Here is a 15750-nt window from a genome sequence, read left to right as displayed (position 1 = left end):
GAGAAATATCGTGGTGGGAAGACGCGGACCACGGGCAGTACACCCGATTTTACGAGATGTCAACAAATCGCCGGGAAAGTCTTAGAAATTACATCCATGGACACGTTTGCGTCCTGATGGAGGACACAAACACAGGCGAGACTCCTTACTCAACAACACAAAATGCATCAGAATTACAGTTCCAAAACTACCGTGGACTGCGGAAGACGGTCATAAGTAAGCGTCGACTACGATAGTAGAGTTGGTCAGTTGAGATCGTACTCCCGTTACACCGTTACCTATGTGTTAGGTGTGCTGGATACCAATCGTACCCCCGTCACGCCGTTACCTGTGTGTTAGGTGTGCTGGATACCAATCAGTCGTCACCACGTTTCAGTCACTTGTTTGCGCACGCGATCAGTGTCTTAGTAGATTCTCCTAGAAACTAGAAGACATATAAAGAACCGCATAAGCTACGGAATATTTCTGCTCTATATACTTCCCCCCCTCCCCCCATCTGTTACTTAAAAATGAACAGCATAAGACATCCTGGCAGATTAAATCTGTGTGCGCGACCGAGACTCGAACTCGGGACCTTTGCCTTTCGCGGGCAAGTGCTCTACCATCTGAGCTACCGAAGCACGACTCACGGCCGGTACTCACAGCTTTACTTCTGCGAGTTCGAGTCTCGGTCGGGCACCCAGTTTTAATCTGCCTGGAAGTTTCATGTCAGCGCTCACTACGCTGCAGAGTGAAGATCTCATTATGAACAGTATATATAGAAAAATTGAAACTGTCAATTTTTAGCTCACGGTTTATTCGAAAACGAAAATTGTTGATTTGCAACGTGAAACAGAGGGATATTGTAGAAAGAAAAATACGGAATTGTAATGTAGCGCTACAAAACGGAATTTCGTGAAAAAAAGACAAAATTAAGGAAAACCGAAAAACGAAAATGTACCAAACATCTCTTCAATATTTTGTCGAGCTTATGTACAACATGCTTCTGTAATTCATAAGAAACTTCCGCACTTACCAGTAACAAGAGGACACTTCAGTCTTTGATCATGCTGAAGAGCGTTGCACTAAGTACAATATAACAACAATAATTATACAGACTATATTGTGCTTGTACATGTGAGCTGTACTTTCATCAAATGTAATTGCTTTGGTTAGACAAAAGAGCGGAAGTTATGCGATCAGCTAATTTTTATTAATTAGAAAAGTAATTTTATATTTTTAAGGATATAAAATACGCAATGGACTATCACTGAAAGATATGCGGTTGTAATTATGTGTGAAACGAACGAACGAACAAAAGACAGAAAAATAGCGAGAAGCGTCGGTTGCTGGTCATCGGTTTCCTTCCCTACCAAATCTACCAGTACTACCGATAATGGTACAATTTACTACGTCATTTATGTGCTGCACCAGAGCTAGCGAACCGTAGTTTTCGTAGAGCACAACTTTACACGCAGTGGTCCACTTGATTCTTGCTCTACAACACGCCAGTATTCGTTTCCTTGCGTTCAATGTCAGCCGTAAACGACACATCGAAACTCGACTTCTGAAGCCAGCTGGCAACAATCTGCTGACGACGGTGGGTGGTGTAACTTTAGTTGCAACGCCTGCCCAATTTCAGCTGTTGCCACACGTCTAACCGTCAGGCCCAGTCAAACAATCCTGTAATCGTATCACGAAGTCGTCCCTCTGGAAGGACGTGCGCCTACTCTTCTTTCGATATGGATGCCCATCTCGTCAGCACTCGTTCTCCAGCCGTAACGCTACAGTCAACTGTCCGTGTTGGTATGACACGCCCATCGGCCCCCACGCCAGTGATTCGACCTTTCTCGAAGTCAGAAAGATGACGATAAACCTGCACGTACACGTTGTCTTGGCATGCTGTGTTCAAGTTCCCATTAATCTCTTACGCCATTCCTCATCTGTAAATGTGACTTTTTCCTCTACTGAAAGCGCTGAAAACAGGCTCGCAGAGCAAAGTATTTAACAGTAAATCCCCTAGGCATGAAACACTGGAGTGTCTCAGATACCGACAGTCTGCCTCGTGAGCTAAAGCACCTAAGAACGGTGTCCCAACAGATCGGCTATTGTGACAGACAGATAGCATTGTATCCGGATCCCACTCTAGCTGCTGCCGTGTCTAGGTACTGACGAATCCTCTTCATTTCGCTCAGTCTTCCCACCACTTTTCCTCCTCCACTTACTGCCAGGTCACACCTCTTCTTTCCACAGATATTCTCTCCCGTTTCCCACCATATTCTTGGGTGCCCTCTGGGTATTTTTCCATCCATCTTTAGTTCTTCCATAATTTTGGGAAGTCTCTGCCCACACACCCTCTTAACACGCCCGTACCATCTTAATCTCTTTCTTTCGATTTATTCTTTCATACTTTCTTGTTTAAGGTCCTTTCTAATATCTACATTCCTTACTGTCTCCATTGTTGCTTTTCCCTTAACTGCTCTGAGAAAATTCATTTCCCCTGCTTGCAGTCTGCTCCAGTCCCTTTCTGTTAATGTCCATGTTTCTCCTCCATAACTGTCAATAGGGAAGTAATAACTCTTAGACATAACGAGTTTAGCTTTTTTCTGAAATTCCTTATTCCAGATCAGGTGTTTTATTGTTTGGTAGAAATTGCCTCCCTTCTGTAACCTCCTATTAATTTCTTTGGTTATTCTTCCATCAATACATATTTCACTCCTCAAATAAGGGAAACTGCCCACCAATTTGAGGGGGTTCTCCATTCAAAGTAATATTCCCATTGATCCCTTTGTCTCTTCCAAATACCACTACTTCAATATTGTTGTTATTTATCTTCAATCCATAACTTTCATTATTTCCTTTCACAGATCAAGTTGTAACTGTACATCTAACTTTTTATCTCCCCATATTACCATATCATCTGCAAAAATCATCTTTTTGTCTTTTTATTTTACCATATCTTTAACTGTCCATCACAACATTAAAATGTGTGGGAGATGATTACTACCTTGTTTAAGTCCTTGTCTTATTTCAAAGTATTCAGAGATCCCAATGCTTTTCTAGTTCTACAATTATGTCCTCTGTACATTGTCTCTATTACAATAATGTGTCCATCTTCTATATCTATCTTCTTCATTTCTTCCCAGAGTCTTTCCCTGTCAACTGAGTCATATGCCTTGTCTATGTCTATAAAAACCATTATCACCCTTTTGTTATACTCCCACCTTTTTTCCATCAACTGATGGATAGAAAATATCAGGTCGATCGTGCTTATTTCTTTCCTAAACCCATGCTGTTCTTCACTCAGTTCTTCTTCTATCTTTACACGTTTTCGATTTAGTAAAATTCTTTCAAACATCTTGGCTGTATGATTGATAAGGATTATTCTTCTCTGGTTTTTACAAGTTCTTTTATTGCCTTTTTTGAGGATGGGAACGATGCCTCCCCCAATCGTCAGGTACTGTACTACTTATCTACACACTTGACATTACTCTATACAGCCACTGAATTCCCACTAGACCTGCTGCTCTTATGTCCACTGATACTTCATGAGGTTCTGGGGTCCCCCCCCCCCCCCCCCATCCCCCCCGCACATTCATCTTCTTCACAGCTATTTCCATTTCTTCTCGTGTAATTTGCCCTAATTCTGCATCCCAACTTCTCACAATTTCTGACGCCACGTGATGGACAATGGCGCCCTCTGTACTTTCTATATAATCAGCGCTTCCTCCAGTTCTCTTCGCAGTACGCCGCTTAACCTCGGAGGATGTCTCCCGCAGTCGGAGACGAAACGCCAGGGGAGAATTTTGTACATCTACCACGGCCTATCAGCCGGGAAGTTTTAAGTGATGACAACACGGGCCATGAAAGATTACATTGTGTGATCCTAACCTAGAAGTTACAGTCACTGACAGCCCAAGTCTTAATGTCTATCAACAACGTATTTTAACAATATCATGAGAAGAATAGTTGCTACTCACCACGTAGCGGAAGCGTCGTGTCGCAGATAGGAACGACAGAAAGACTGCCAGCAAGCAAGGTTTCAGCCAAAAAGGCCTCCATCAGAAACACACACACACACACACACACACACACACACACACACACACACAGTCTGTGATCGTCTCAGCAGCAAGAGGCTGCACTCGTGTGTATGAATTGCGTTTGCGTGAGTACGTGTCCGTAAGTTGTCTGTTTCTGATAACGGCCTTTTTGGCCAAAAGCTTGCTTGCTGACAGTCTTTTTGTTGTGCCTGTCTGAGACTCAGCATCTTTGAGTAGGAACTATGTTTTTCATGATATTGTCATTATTCCATCCTGGATTTTACATTGTTTAAAAACTTGTTGTAACTGTTTATGCATTTTCTGAGGTAGAGTCTGGGCTCCATCCCAGAATTTGTCTCAACCACCGTGAAAAACCACCTAAAAACCAATCTCATTGTAGGTGTTGTACCAGACCATTGGTCGCCAAGCGTCGTACGGATTCATTCTGGATCTGACTTCAAAGGTTGCGCGCTGCGCTGTGAGCTATAAGGGTATGTCATTATCAGGTTGAAGCTTCCTGGCAGATTAAAACTGTGTGCCGAACCGAGACTCGTCCTCCGGACCTTTGCCCTTCACTGGCAAGTGCTCTACAAACTTAGATACCAAAGCTCGACTCACGACCCATTCTCACAGCTTCAATTCTACCAGTACCTCGTCTCTCACCTTCCAAATTTCACAAAAGCTCTCCTGCGAATCTTTCAGAACTAGCACTCCTGGAAGAGAGGATATTGAGCAGACATGGCTTAGCTACAGCCAGGGGGATGTTTCCAAAATGAGATTTTCACCCTGCAGTAGTGTGTGCTCTGATATGAACCTTCCTGACAGATTAAAACTGTGTGCTGGACCGAGACACGAACTCGGGACTTTTGCCTTTCACGGGCAAGTGCTCTACCAGAATTGAAGCTGTGAGGACGGGTCGTGAGTCGGGCTTGGGTAACTCAGTTGGTAGAGCACCTGCCCCTGAAAGGCAAAGGTCCCGCGTTCGAGTCTCAGTCCGGCACACAGTTTTAATCTTTAATCTGCCAGGAAGTTTCATATCAGCGCAAGCTCCACTGTAGAGTGAAATCTCATTCATTATCAGGTTTGTGGTGTGCGTACTGTACGACCTTTGGTACACACACCATCAGATTATTTGACTTGTCACTGTAACGAAGTAGGCGAGTATCAGCAATATGTCTCACGGTCTTATCGTGGCGTGCTTATCTTCTGCCGTTAGGTTAGACAATAGAAATGCCACTTGCACGTCTAGAGTAGCAGATTGACGGTGACCAACTTTAAACAGAACCTGATCAATTACCACACACATTTATTTAAAATAATAAAAATCATGAACCTAACTAAACTTGATTCTGGATGCCATTTACAACTGACAATCGGAAGTTCCTTTGGTCTTGGTACGTTAATCTTAGTGTCACATATCTCTGATACTTGACAAAGTGTCTATTCATTTATCTTGATGGCTATGTACAGGAATATGGTAATCTTATTAGGCGCAGATTGAAACTTGACTATAGACTGGTACAGACTAATGCAGACTGACTAATCAGAGTTTTTTTTTCTTTATTGATTTTCAATTCCCCCCAAAGGGGGGCAGGCTGGCAGCAGCTTAGTACGCTGCTCTACAGGCTACAGACTAAAAAAAAATCACACCCAGCGACAGTATGATGGCTGTTCGCTACACGTCCCTAAAGACACACCACGGAACACTCACTAGAAAACACACAGTGTAAAACACTTCACAAAAAACGGTGGCACAAATACGACTCTCCCGAGCCAAAGGCAGATGGGGGGTGGGACCTGGAGGAGGGGAAAGAAAACAAGGAGAGAGGAGAGGAGAAAACGAAAGGGGAGGAACCAAGGAGGGAGAGGACTCATAAGGGGGGAGAGGGGCAGGGCAGGCACGAGAGGGAATAAGAAGAGGCAGAGGAGGGAAATGCAAAAGGACTCGGGGGAGAGAATGGGGTGGCGAGAGGGGAGGTGGGGAAAAAAGAGGAAGGAAGGAAGGGGGGGAGAGGGAACTAATCAGAGGTCTGTACACTCGTTATAATACCTCGCGCGTTCATGTATCACTGCCCGAGTGTGATCCGCGAGGAGAAAAGGTTCTACGTTAGCAGCAATCTCATTGGCTGCGTTACACATTAATACGCGGATCGGCGGAAGCAGAATTTGGTCCGTCTCTAAGGCAGCGCCATCTCGTAGTGTGGTGACGGACGAGCGCTGCGCCTGCACTGTTGTGCTTGGCGGGGCGCGCTCTATTGGGAAAGTTGTGTACGCGCTGACTACGCGGAACTATGTACACAACAAGGTTGTAACACCCTTCAAAAATAATCTGGTCTGAGGTGTCACAGGAGCACTACACACGAGGTACATCTTTCTGTTCAACCGACACAACATTTACGCACGGCTCACCTGAAGCCGGCGACACCGAGCTCCACCAGGTGGTTGAGGTACCCGGACAGCTTCTGGCGCACAAACTCCTGCGACTGGTCCAGGTCGTGCAGCTCCACCAGCTCGCAATTCCTTATCTGCAACAACGTGGGACCTTATGCTGAGCTAAACTCGATTCTCGATCATCCAGAGTACAAAGGATCTCACAAAAAGTACGAATAATTGAGAGCTCGATTTAACGAAAGCGTGACTGGTCAGAGAAGAATCAAGGACAAAATGAAATACACTGGTGTCCAAAATTAAAGCAACAAACGAAAATTTTGCAAGGTTGCGTTCATTTTTCCACAAAACAATCTACACAGGTGATAGTAAACTAGAAATAATGTAAAATCTGCAGCGAATAGGCACTTGGTGCTGGGAGTGGGAACTGACCCTTAACATAGACAAATGTAATGTTTTGCGAATACATGGAAAGAAGAATTTATTGTATGATTATATGATAGCGGAACAAACACTGGTAACAAAATGGTTCAAATGGCTCTGAGCACTATGGGACTTCACATCTATGGTCATCAGTCGCCTAGAACTTGGAACTGTTTAAACCTAACTAACCTAAGGACATCACATAACACCCAGTCATCACGAGGCAGAGAAAATCCCTGACCCCGCCGGGAATTGAACCCGGGGACCCGGGCGCGGGAAGCGAGAACGCTACCGCCACTGGTAGCATTTACTTCTGTAAAATATCTGGGAGTATGCGTGCGGAACGATTTGAAGTGGAACGATCATAATTAATTGTAGGTAAGGAGGGTACGAGCTTGACATTCATTGGGAGAGTCCTTAGAAAATGTAGTCCATCAACAAAGGAGGCGGCTTACAAAACACTCGTTCGACCTATACTTGAATATTGCTCATCAGTGTGGGATCCGTACCAGATCGAGTTGACGGAGGAGATACAGAAGATCCAAAGAAGAGCGGCGCGTTTTGTCACAGGGTTATTTGGTAAGCCTGATAGCGTTACGGAGATGTTTAGCAAACTCAAGTGGCAGACTGCAAGAGAGGCGCTCTGCATCGCGGTGTAGCTTGCTCGTCAGGTCCCGAGAGGGTGCGTTTCTGGATGAGGTATCGAATATATTGCTTCCCCCTGCTTATACCTCCCGAGGAGATCACGAATGTAAAATTAGAGAGATTCGAGCGCGCACGGAGGCCTTCCGGCAGTCGTTCTTCCCGCGAACCATACGCGGCTGGAACAGAAAAGGGAGGTAATGACAGTAGCACGTAAAGTGCCCTCCGCCACACACCATTGGGTGGTTTGCGGAGTATAAATGTAGATGTATATGTAAAGAATACAGAACGTGAACAACTGAAGCCTGCATGAAGATAGACAAAAATGTTCTTAACGGATTCGATAACTGGTTAATGTGCTCACTATTGGTTGTGACCACCTTTGGCAGCAATACAGACATGACAACGACGGGGCATGCAGCGAATTATGTCATCAATCTCATGTTGGGGTAACAACGCCCTTTCCTCCAGCAGAGCTGCTCGCGAGTCTTGGAGAGAGGTTGCTGGAAGCTGACATGGTGCAGCCTGTCTCTCTAGTGCATGCCAGACATGCTCTATGGGATCAAATCTGGAGAGCGAGCAGGCCAAGCCATGTGTACAGCATATCCAGTTTCCAAGAAAACATCAACCACTCATGCTTTATGAGATCGAGCATTGTTGTCCATCAGAACCAAGTCTGGGCCCAGAGCAACAACTGCACATGAGGTCCTAAGATCTCGTCACGATACACCTGCTAGAAGTTAAGCCTTGCCGATTTAACTGTACAATTTCGTGAAGAGGGATCCTCCTCTATGTCGGTCTGAGTGGTCACAGTGTTTGGGCCCCGAAATCGTGCTGCACTTTCCCCCCAGATGCGGATCCGATGAGTATCACTCTCCAGACCAAATCTGGACTCATCTGTAAAAGAACATTGACCCACTGTTCGACCGTTTATGTGTCATGTTGACGACTCCACTCTAGACGTTCCCTACTGTGAAGACGCGACACAGGTACCCGTACAGCAGGTCTCCGACAATAAAGACCACTTCAGTTAACTCCTACGTACACCGTTTGCCACGATACACGTCCTGTGTATGCTGCGGGGTCAGATACGAGTTACCTTGCAGTACTAAAGTTCCCATGGGACCAAACTGCTGAGGTCATCGATCCCTAGGCTTATACACTGGTTAATCTAAGACAATACACACATATCCACGTCCGAGGGAGGACTCGAAACTTCGACGGGGGAGGCCGCGCGAACCGTGGCAAGAGGCCCGAGACGTAGCGGCTACATCGCGCGTCTTTGCTGTACTAAGGCGGTGCCGTCGTGCCCTTACACCACATAACGATTCTCTTTCTGTTGGCACAAATTGTCAGCACTGACCTGGCCTGTAGGATACAGTTTTAGTCTCTATAAACAACAGAACGATTCACGTTAACCCGTCGGCGACAACAGTTCCCATGGCCCTCCATCGCAGAGTCTGGTACGCGTTTGCTCTGTTCCATACTGCACCCTCTGTTACTGTGTACACAGCAGTTGTCGATCAGGGGTTACCCGCAAACACTACGCCGTTTGATAGTATAGGTGCCCTGACGTCAACAGAAGTAATATCCGGCGTTCCCCAAGGAAGTGTTATAGGCCCTCTATTGTTCCTGATCTATATTAACGACATAGGAGACAGTCTGAGTAGCCGTCTTAGATTGTTTGCTGATGCTGTCATTTACCGTCTTGTAAAGTCATCAGATGATCAAAAAGACTTGCAAAATGATTCAGATAAGATATCTGTATGGGGCGAAAAGTCGCAATTGACCCTGAATAAAGAAAAGTGCGAAGTTATTCACATGAGCAGTAAAAGAAATCAGCTAAATTTCGAGTACGTGACAAGTCACACAAACCTGAGGGCTGTAAATTCAACTAAATACTTAGGGATTACAATTACATATAACCTAAATTGGAACGATCACACAGATAATATTGTGGGTAGAGCAAACCAAAGACTGCGATTCATTGGCAGAACACTTATGCAACAGGTCTACCAAGGAAACTGCTTACACTACGCTTGTCCGCCCTATTCTGGAGTGCTGCTGTGCGGTGTGGTATCCGCATCATGTGGGACTGACGGATGACATCGAAAAAGTACAAAGAAGGGCAGCTCGTTTTGTATTATCGCGAAATAGGGGAGATAGTGTCATAAACGTAATACGTGAATTGGAGTGCCATCGATTAAAAGAAAAAGGCGTTTTCCGTAGCGGTGGGATCTTCTTATGAAATTTCAATCACTAGTTTTCTCTTCCGATTGCGAAAACATTCTGTTGGGAGCCACCTACATAGAAATGATCATCACGATAAAATAAGAGAAATCAGGGCTTTCACGGAAAAATGAAAGTGCTTGTTTTTCCGCTTGCCGTTCGAGAGTGGAACGGTAGAGAGACAGCATGAAGGTGGTTCATTGAACCCTCTGCCAGGCACTTTATTGTGAATAGCAGAGTAATCACGTAGATGTAGATTGTTGGTGTGGTTGTCCATTGACCGGAATGCCACCTTCCGTGAGGAACGCGATCGTACGAACATCTGTTGACAGTTTGAGTGTTTATATCGCGAATTAGACACAGAACGGGGAAATAGTGGTTTGTTGCTTTAATTTTAGCACTAGTGCAATAGCGTCCCCTTCAGAAATATTTCTGCAGTTTCAGTAACACTAGTATCTCTTTACAAAATAAGAACTAGAACTCTAAACAGTTTTTGTTACGTTTCATTAGCTTTTATTTAACGTTCCAAACTTAGATACATACGAAATATATAATTTTATTTTGCAAAGACATCATTGACGTATTTCTGCTTGATCAACCTCACTGCGCGACAAAAAATGTGATGCATCATGAAGACATGGCCGGAAGGCAATGTAACTCCGTACACATACTTCGCAGTGTATCCGAATGTTGAGAGTTGCAGTTCTCTGTAACAGGTATAACGGCCACCAGAGTGCATTAGTCTTCTTATTGTTCAGTACTGTTAGGAGACAAAGGGTATGTAAGGCGCGTGAACCGCGTCAGATGATGAATAATCACTGTGAAGAACACGGAGGTGCCACGCACTCGTATGAGAAAGCGTTATCAGCACCTGAGAGAATTTGGAAGAGACCTCATTGTGGGTTTCCGTTTGGCCTGCAGGTCGAATAGTCTCCATGTTTGTGGGACATCCGTTATGACAGCTACCTGATACTGGACTGCATAGGAACGTGATGGCGCTCATACTCATCTTAGCGTTCCGGTCGACCACGACTGATTTTGAGGTGCTCCCGTGTTCGGAAAGATCCACAGTTATGTTCCTGTCAGAACACGTGCAAGACTAGCTCGGACATCAACTCCGCCCCAGTATCTAGGATAACAAAGACCAGTTACTACAGCTGGCGCCATCATGCGTCACGAGAGGATACAACTACTTTATGTCACCTTCCCAAACAGTCAGTGCTTCCAGGCCAAACGGAGCGTGATTTCATACTGATAAGGGGTCTGACAAGTTCTTTGCAGAGTTCGCTCAATTTTGTAATAACGTCATATACCCTCTCAGTGCCTGTGAGCACAGCGTGGACATGAATAAGTCGATACCATCGCGAATGTGAAATTAGTTTTCTCAACTCTTTCTTCATTTTGAAGAACGCTGAAAATGTGGCGTAGGTGATTTTTAGCACCAGTGCAAATGAGAATGAGCTTACCAATTACGTAGTGGAAAGCACACTGCGCCCCAACAACAAGTCCTCGTCTTCGCTCTCTGTAGCCATGGACAAATACTATTTCACATACACTAGGATCTCATTTTACTTTATTTCCTCTTCCACGTGTGTGTGTTTCCCTTTCCTTATCAGCCTGTGTACATCTGTTCTAAGAATGTTTACATGAAACGTTTCAAATGATGAGTTTGTCTGTTTTGGAGTCGTAGATGGACTCATGTCTGCTTCTCCTCCTCCTCCTTCTTCTTCTTAAAAGCGATGTTGCAGGGTCCGCTTCCTCCATACTTATGCTATGTTTCTTGCTGTCTAATCTTCATGCTTCAGGACTGTTGCGTTAATACCATAAATCAAAATGTTTTCGCTGCATCTTATCCTTTTCCACTTCACATTTTTGGCCTCAACAACTTGTTCTCTTCCTTCGAACGTCAGTCATTTGTGCTTTTTGAAGCCACGTTTACTAGTGATTTATGTACTGTAGCAGAGAGTGCAGGTGTGAGGAAACGGTGGAATGTCGTGAAGAGTTGGATGGCAAAACATACACAGAAACAGTTGACGAAACAGTTTGAATTACCAAGTGTTACGCAGCCGCTAACTTCGGATTACAGAGTTCTTTGGGGCTTCCTTTCATGACTATCGTTTCGATTTACCGAGTGCATCAAAGCACCTACGATAGCATCGATTTATAGAGCTTATTTTGAGGTAGAGGAAATCCATTTCGATTTGTAAATGAATTGGATGTACTGAAGTTCTAGTTACCAACAGTAGACTTCACAAGTTTACCAGGTGCCAATTGTGTTTCTTTGGACGGACTGATAACCATGTAATTCCCTACAATTATGGAACAGAAACGTTCGTCAGACCCAAGAGTTAATCGTCCTATCATTCACTACGACTTCGTGGCTAAGGAAGCAATTTTGGAGCACACACAGCGTTTCCCTCACATAGATATCAACATTTTATGTATAACATGCATTATGTTCATCATCAGTGTTCTGCCAAAAGTAAGGTTTTCACATGGTACTTCTCCAGGCTGTCCGGTCTTCTGCCATCCTCTTCAGGTCTGCATAATTTCCTCTTCCCTTTATGTCGTCTATCGTCTTCAAATAGGAAACTTACAAGACAATCCTTTTTCGACATAGTCTCCTTGCGTTTCAACGCATTTGGTCCATCGTTGTACAAGCTTCCTGATGCCCTCATAAAGGAAGTTTCTCGGTTGAGCTGCGAGCCAGGAATGCACCGCGTCTTTCACTGCTTCATCCGAGGCAAACCGATGGCCTCTTAATGCGTATTTAAGTGGACCAAGCAAGGGGCAACTTCTGGACTATATGGAGCATGATACAGTACTACAAATTTGACTTTCTGGAGCGTTTCAGCAGTGTAGGCAGCAGTATGCGGACGGGCAATGTCATTCAACAACATAACACATTTTGAGAGCAACTCTCGCCATTTGTTTCGAATTGTAGGCTTTAGCCTGGCAGTAAGCATCTCAGTGTAACGCACACTGTTTATTGTTGTACCCCTTTCCCCATAATGTTCCAGCACTATACCCTGTGAGTCCCAAAATACCACCGTCCGAGGTGGCCGAGCGGTTCTAGGCGCTACAGTGTGCAACCGCACGATCGCTACGGTCGCAGGTTCGAATCCTGCCTTAGGCATGGATGTGTGTGATGTCCTTATGTTGGTTTGGTTTTAGTAGTTCTACGTTCTAGGGGACTGATGACCTCAGAAGTTAAGTCCCATAGTGCTCAGAGCCATCTGAACCATTTTTGAACCGAAATACCGTAAGCATCAGTTTTCCTGCTGTCGGTTGGATCTTGGACTTTTTCTTGCACGGCGAATTTGGATGTTTTCATTCCATACTCTGCCGTTTACTCTCCGGCTCGTAATGACGGATCAGTAATGATCCTGTCTAAGAAGTTGTCCCCTTCGTTACCAAAAATGGTTCAAATGGCTCTAAGCTCTATGGGACTCAACATCTGAGGTCACCAGTCCCATAGACTTAGAACTACTTAAACCTAAATAACCTAAGGACATCACACACATCCATGCCCGAGGCAGGATTGGAACCTGAGGCCGTAGCAGCAGCGCGGTTCCAGACTGAAGCGCCTGGAACCGCTCGGCCACAGCGGCTAGTCCTTCGTTACCATAGCGATCCAATTTTTTTTTTTTTGCAGATGTTCAAGCGCGTTTCTTTATGCAACTGTGTGATTTATTTTGGGACCCATCCCACACGAAGCTTATGAAACCAAAGTCTCTTGAGGATGACTTCGTAGGCAGATCCATTACTAATTTGCAGACAATGTGCCACTTCGTCTATAGTTAATCGTCTGAGAGAATCATTTAACGTGAACGCTGAATGGTTTCTTCATTTGTGGCGGTAAACGGTCGTCCGGCTCTTCATCGTGCGTAACACTTGTGCGACCATTTCGGAATTTTTCAATCCATTCGTAGACATTCCGTTGTGGCAAAACACTGTTCCCGTACTGTACCGAAAGTCTTCGATGAATTTCGGCCCCTGATACGCCTTCCGACCGCAAAAACCGATCACTGAATGTTGCTCTTCTTTGGTGCAAAAAGACAGTGGAGCAGCCATGATTAACAGCACCGCAGCGATAACGAAACTAACCTAGCAGCTAGAAAATTGTAAAGATACAACAACAAATAAACAAAGCACGCATCATCAACGTAAAATGACAGTACTACCAAAATAAACAAAAATGTAACTAAATTGCGGATAATAATTTGCTTGCCCTCGTATATTGAAAGGAAGGAGAAGTCACGATTTCTTTGTTATATGAATCGGTACGTGAATGATCTAGAGTAACATTAGCCGAATGTTTAAAGAAATCAGGTGTTGAATTAATATTTTTTGTATTTAGAAGGTTTCAGAACTTGTTATTGAAATACACTGTGCGGCCAAATGTCACGGAAGGCAGTGGGCGTGATGCCAGTATGCTGAAACCTATGCAGTGCATTTGCCTCCATATAGCCCTGCTATAAATGTCTTTCTGACGAACCACATTAAAAAAGCCAGCGATCGGAGGCTCAGTCCATCGTCGACTGCCCCGCAGGCGACGTATCGTCCGTTCGTCAAATCACTTTTTAGTCCGTCTGTATGTCGGTTTACGCGGGTGGAAACATTGTCCCTGCGATTTTGATGATCCACCTAAAATGCTCTTGGCCACTGAAACCCGAATTCTTTTGTAACGTCCGATATCCTATGACCCATGCGTTTTACACCAACGTTCGTGGTCGCACTCTTCAGGTACCACGTCCACACTTGTGCACTAGCCGCAACGTATGAGTATCATAAAGTGCACCTCTTCAAATGAACCAACGCTCCCCATACCTTTTGGCGATTCGTTTTACAGAGAAGGCACACTCAGTACGTACGTTGTTGGCGTCCTGGTAGTTGTTGACGAGGCAGTAGGGGTGGAAGTTGTCCTTGGTGTAGGGCACGTCGGGGTAGCTGTAGGCGGCGGTGTCGGGTATGGATCCCCCAGTGCCCACCTCTCCGTCCCACGTACCCGTCATGTGGTTCAGAATGACGTCAGCGTAGATCCTGCAGAAAGTAGTTTTTCCTTTATTGTTATTTGATTCCCCCTCGCCCCATGTAGGAGGGGGGTGGGGCTGGCAGCCATACAGATAACCCCCTCTTCAACCAGAAGTATGTAATACTAACACAGATGCTAAAGACGAAAAAACAAGAAGACACATGTACTAGGAATTGTAAAATAATTGAAAAGATGACACGAATAGGAGAAACATAAGTAATAAAATGCTGTCATCACGAAACGTTTTAAAACAGTGATAAAAACATAGGCAGATAGCACAGTTAAAAACAGAATAAAAAAACAATTGAAAAAACATTGGAAAAACTCTGAACACGACAGAAGAGACACTGAGCATTAAAAACACTGCAACGTGCATTGCCACTATAACTGGAAAAGGATCTGCCCTGTAGATTGTAGAGGAAAAGAAGGTGTGGTATGGAGGGAGATGGGTGAGTGGTGGTGATGAGGTTGGTGAACTGGGAGGAGGTGGTGACAAAGATAGGGGTGGCTGCAGACGACAAGTAGAGAGGTCAACGAGTTGTACATTTGAGAGTAAAAGAGGGTGGGGGCGGCAGGGAAGGGGAAAAGGATAGTGTGTGGTAGGTGGCGAGGAGGAGGAGGGAGCCGTGGGGAAGGGGATGGATCGGGTAGCATGGGATATATGTTGGGGTGGAGTTCGTGTTCCGGAAGAGGAGGATAGTTGAAATTTATTTCTGAGAGGATGTGGAGGGTGAGCAGGGTATGGCGGAATGTGTAGGTAGAGGCGCGGCAGCACACAAGAATTGTTAAGGAGAGGGGAGACAGTAAAATTGTCGGAGTCGAGTTTAGGAATGGTGTAGATTATTCGGTATTGTTCAGTATGAGTGAGGTGAGGTGGGAATTTGATGGGATGATAAAGCATGCTCGTGAGGGAAGCAGAAAGTATTATGTTTTCACTCTTTATGGTTTCGAAATATTCCTTTGTTACTTTTGGTACGATGGCTAAGAGTAAGTTCGTAGATGGCAACATTC

At 44.8% G+C, this 15750-nt stretch overlaps 1 protein-coding gene across 2 annotated transcripts in view; it reads right to left on the bottom strand.

The window, feature by feature from the left end:
- The window catches only part of LOC126355818 (alpha-amylase 1-like), a 124693-nt gene that overhangs the window by 19257 nt on the left and 89686 nt on the right, over positions 1-15750 (bottom strand). For both annotated transcript variants that reach the window (XM_050006262.1, XM_050006263.1), the window contains 2 exons: positions 14579-14747; positions 6432-6547 (listed from right to left, as the gene is read on the bottom strand). In XM_050006262.1, the coding sequence (XP_049862219.1) occupies positions 6432-6547; positions 14579-14747 (285 nt within the window). The remainder of the gene's footprint in view (positions 1-6431; positions 6548-14578; positions 14748-15750) is intronic.

Source organism: Schistocerca gregaria, chromosome 3 (genome assembly GCF_023897955.1).
Source record: "Schistocerca gregaria isolate iqSchGreg1 chromosome 3, iqSchGreg1.2, whole genome shotgun sequence".
Taxonomy (NCBI): domain Eukaryota; kingdom Metazoa; phylum Arthropoda; class Insecta; order Orthoptera; family Acrididae; genus Schistocerca; species Schistocerca gregaria.
The sequence above is the reverse complement of the archived record's forward strand: the minus strand, read 5'-3'. Positions and strand labels throughout refer to the sequence as shown.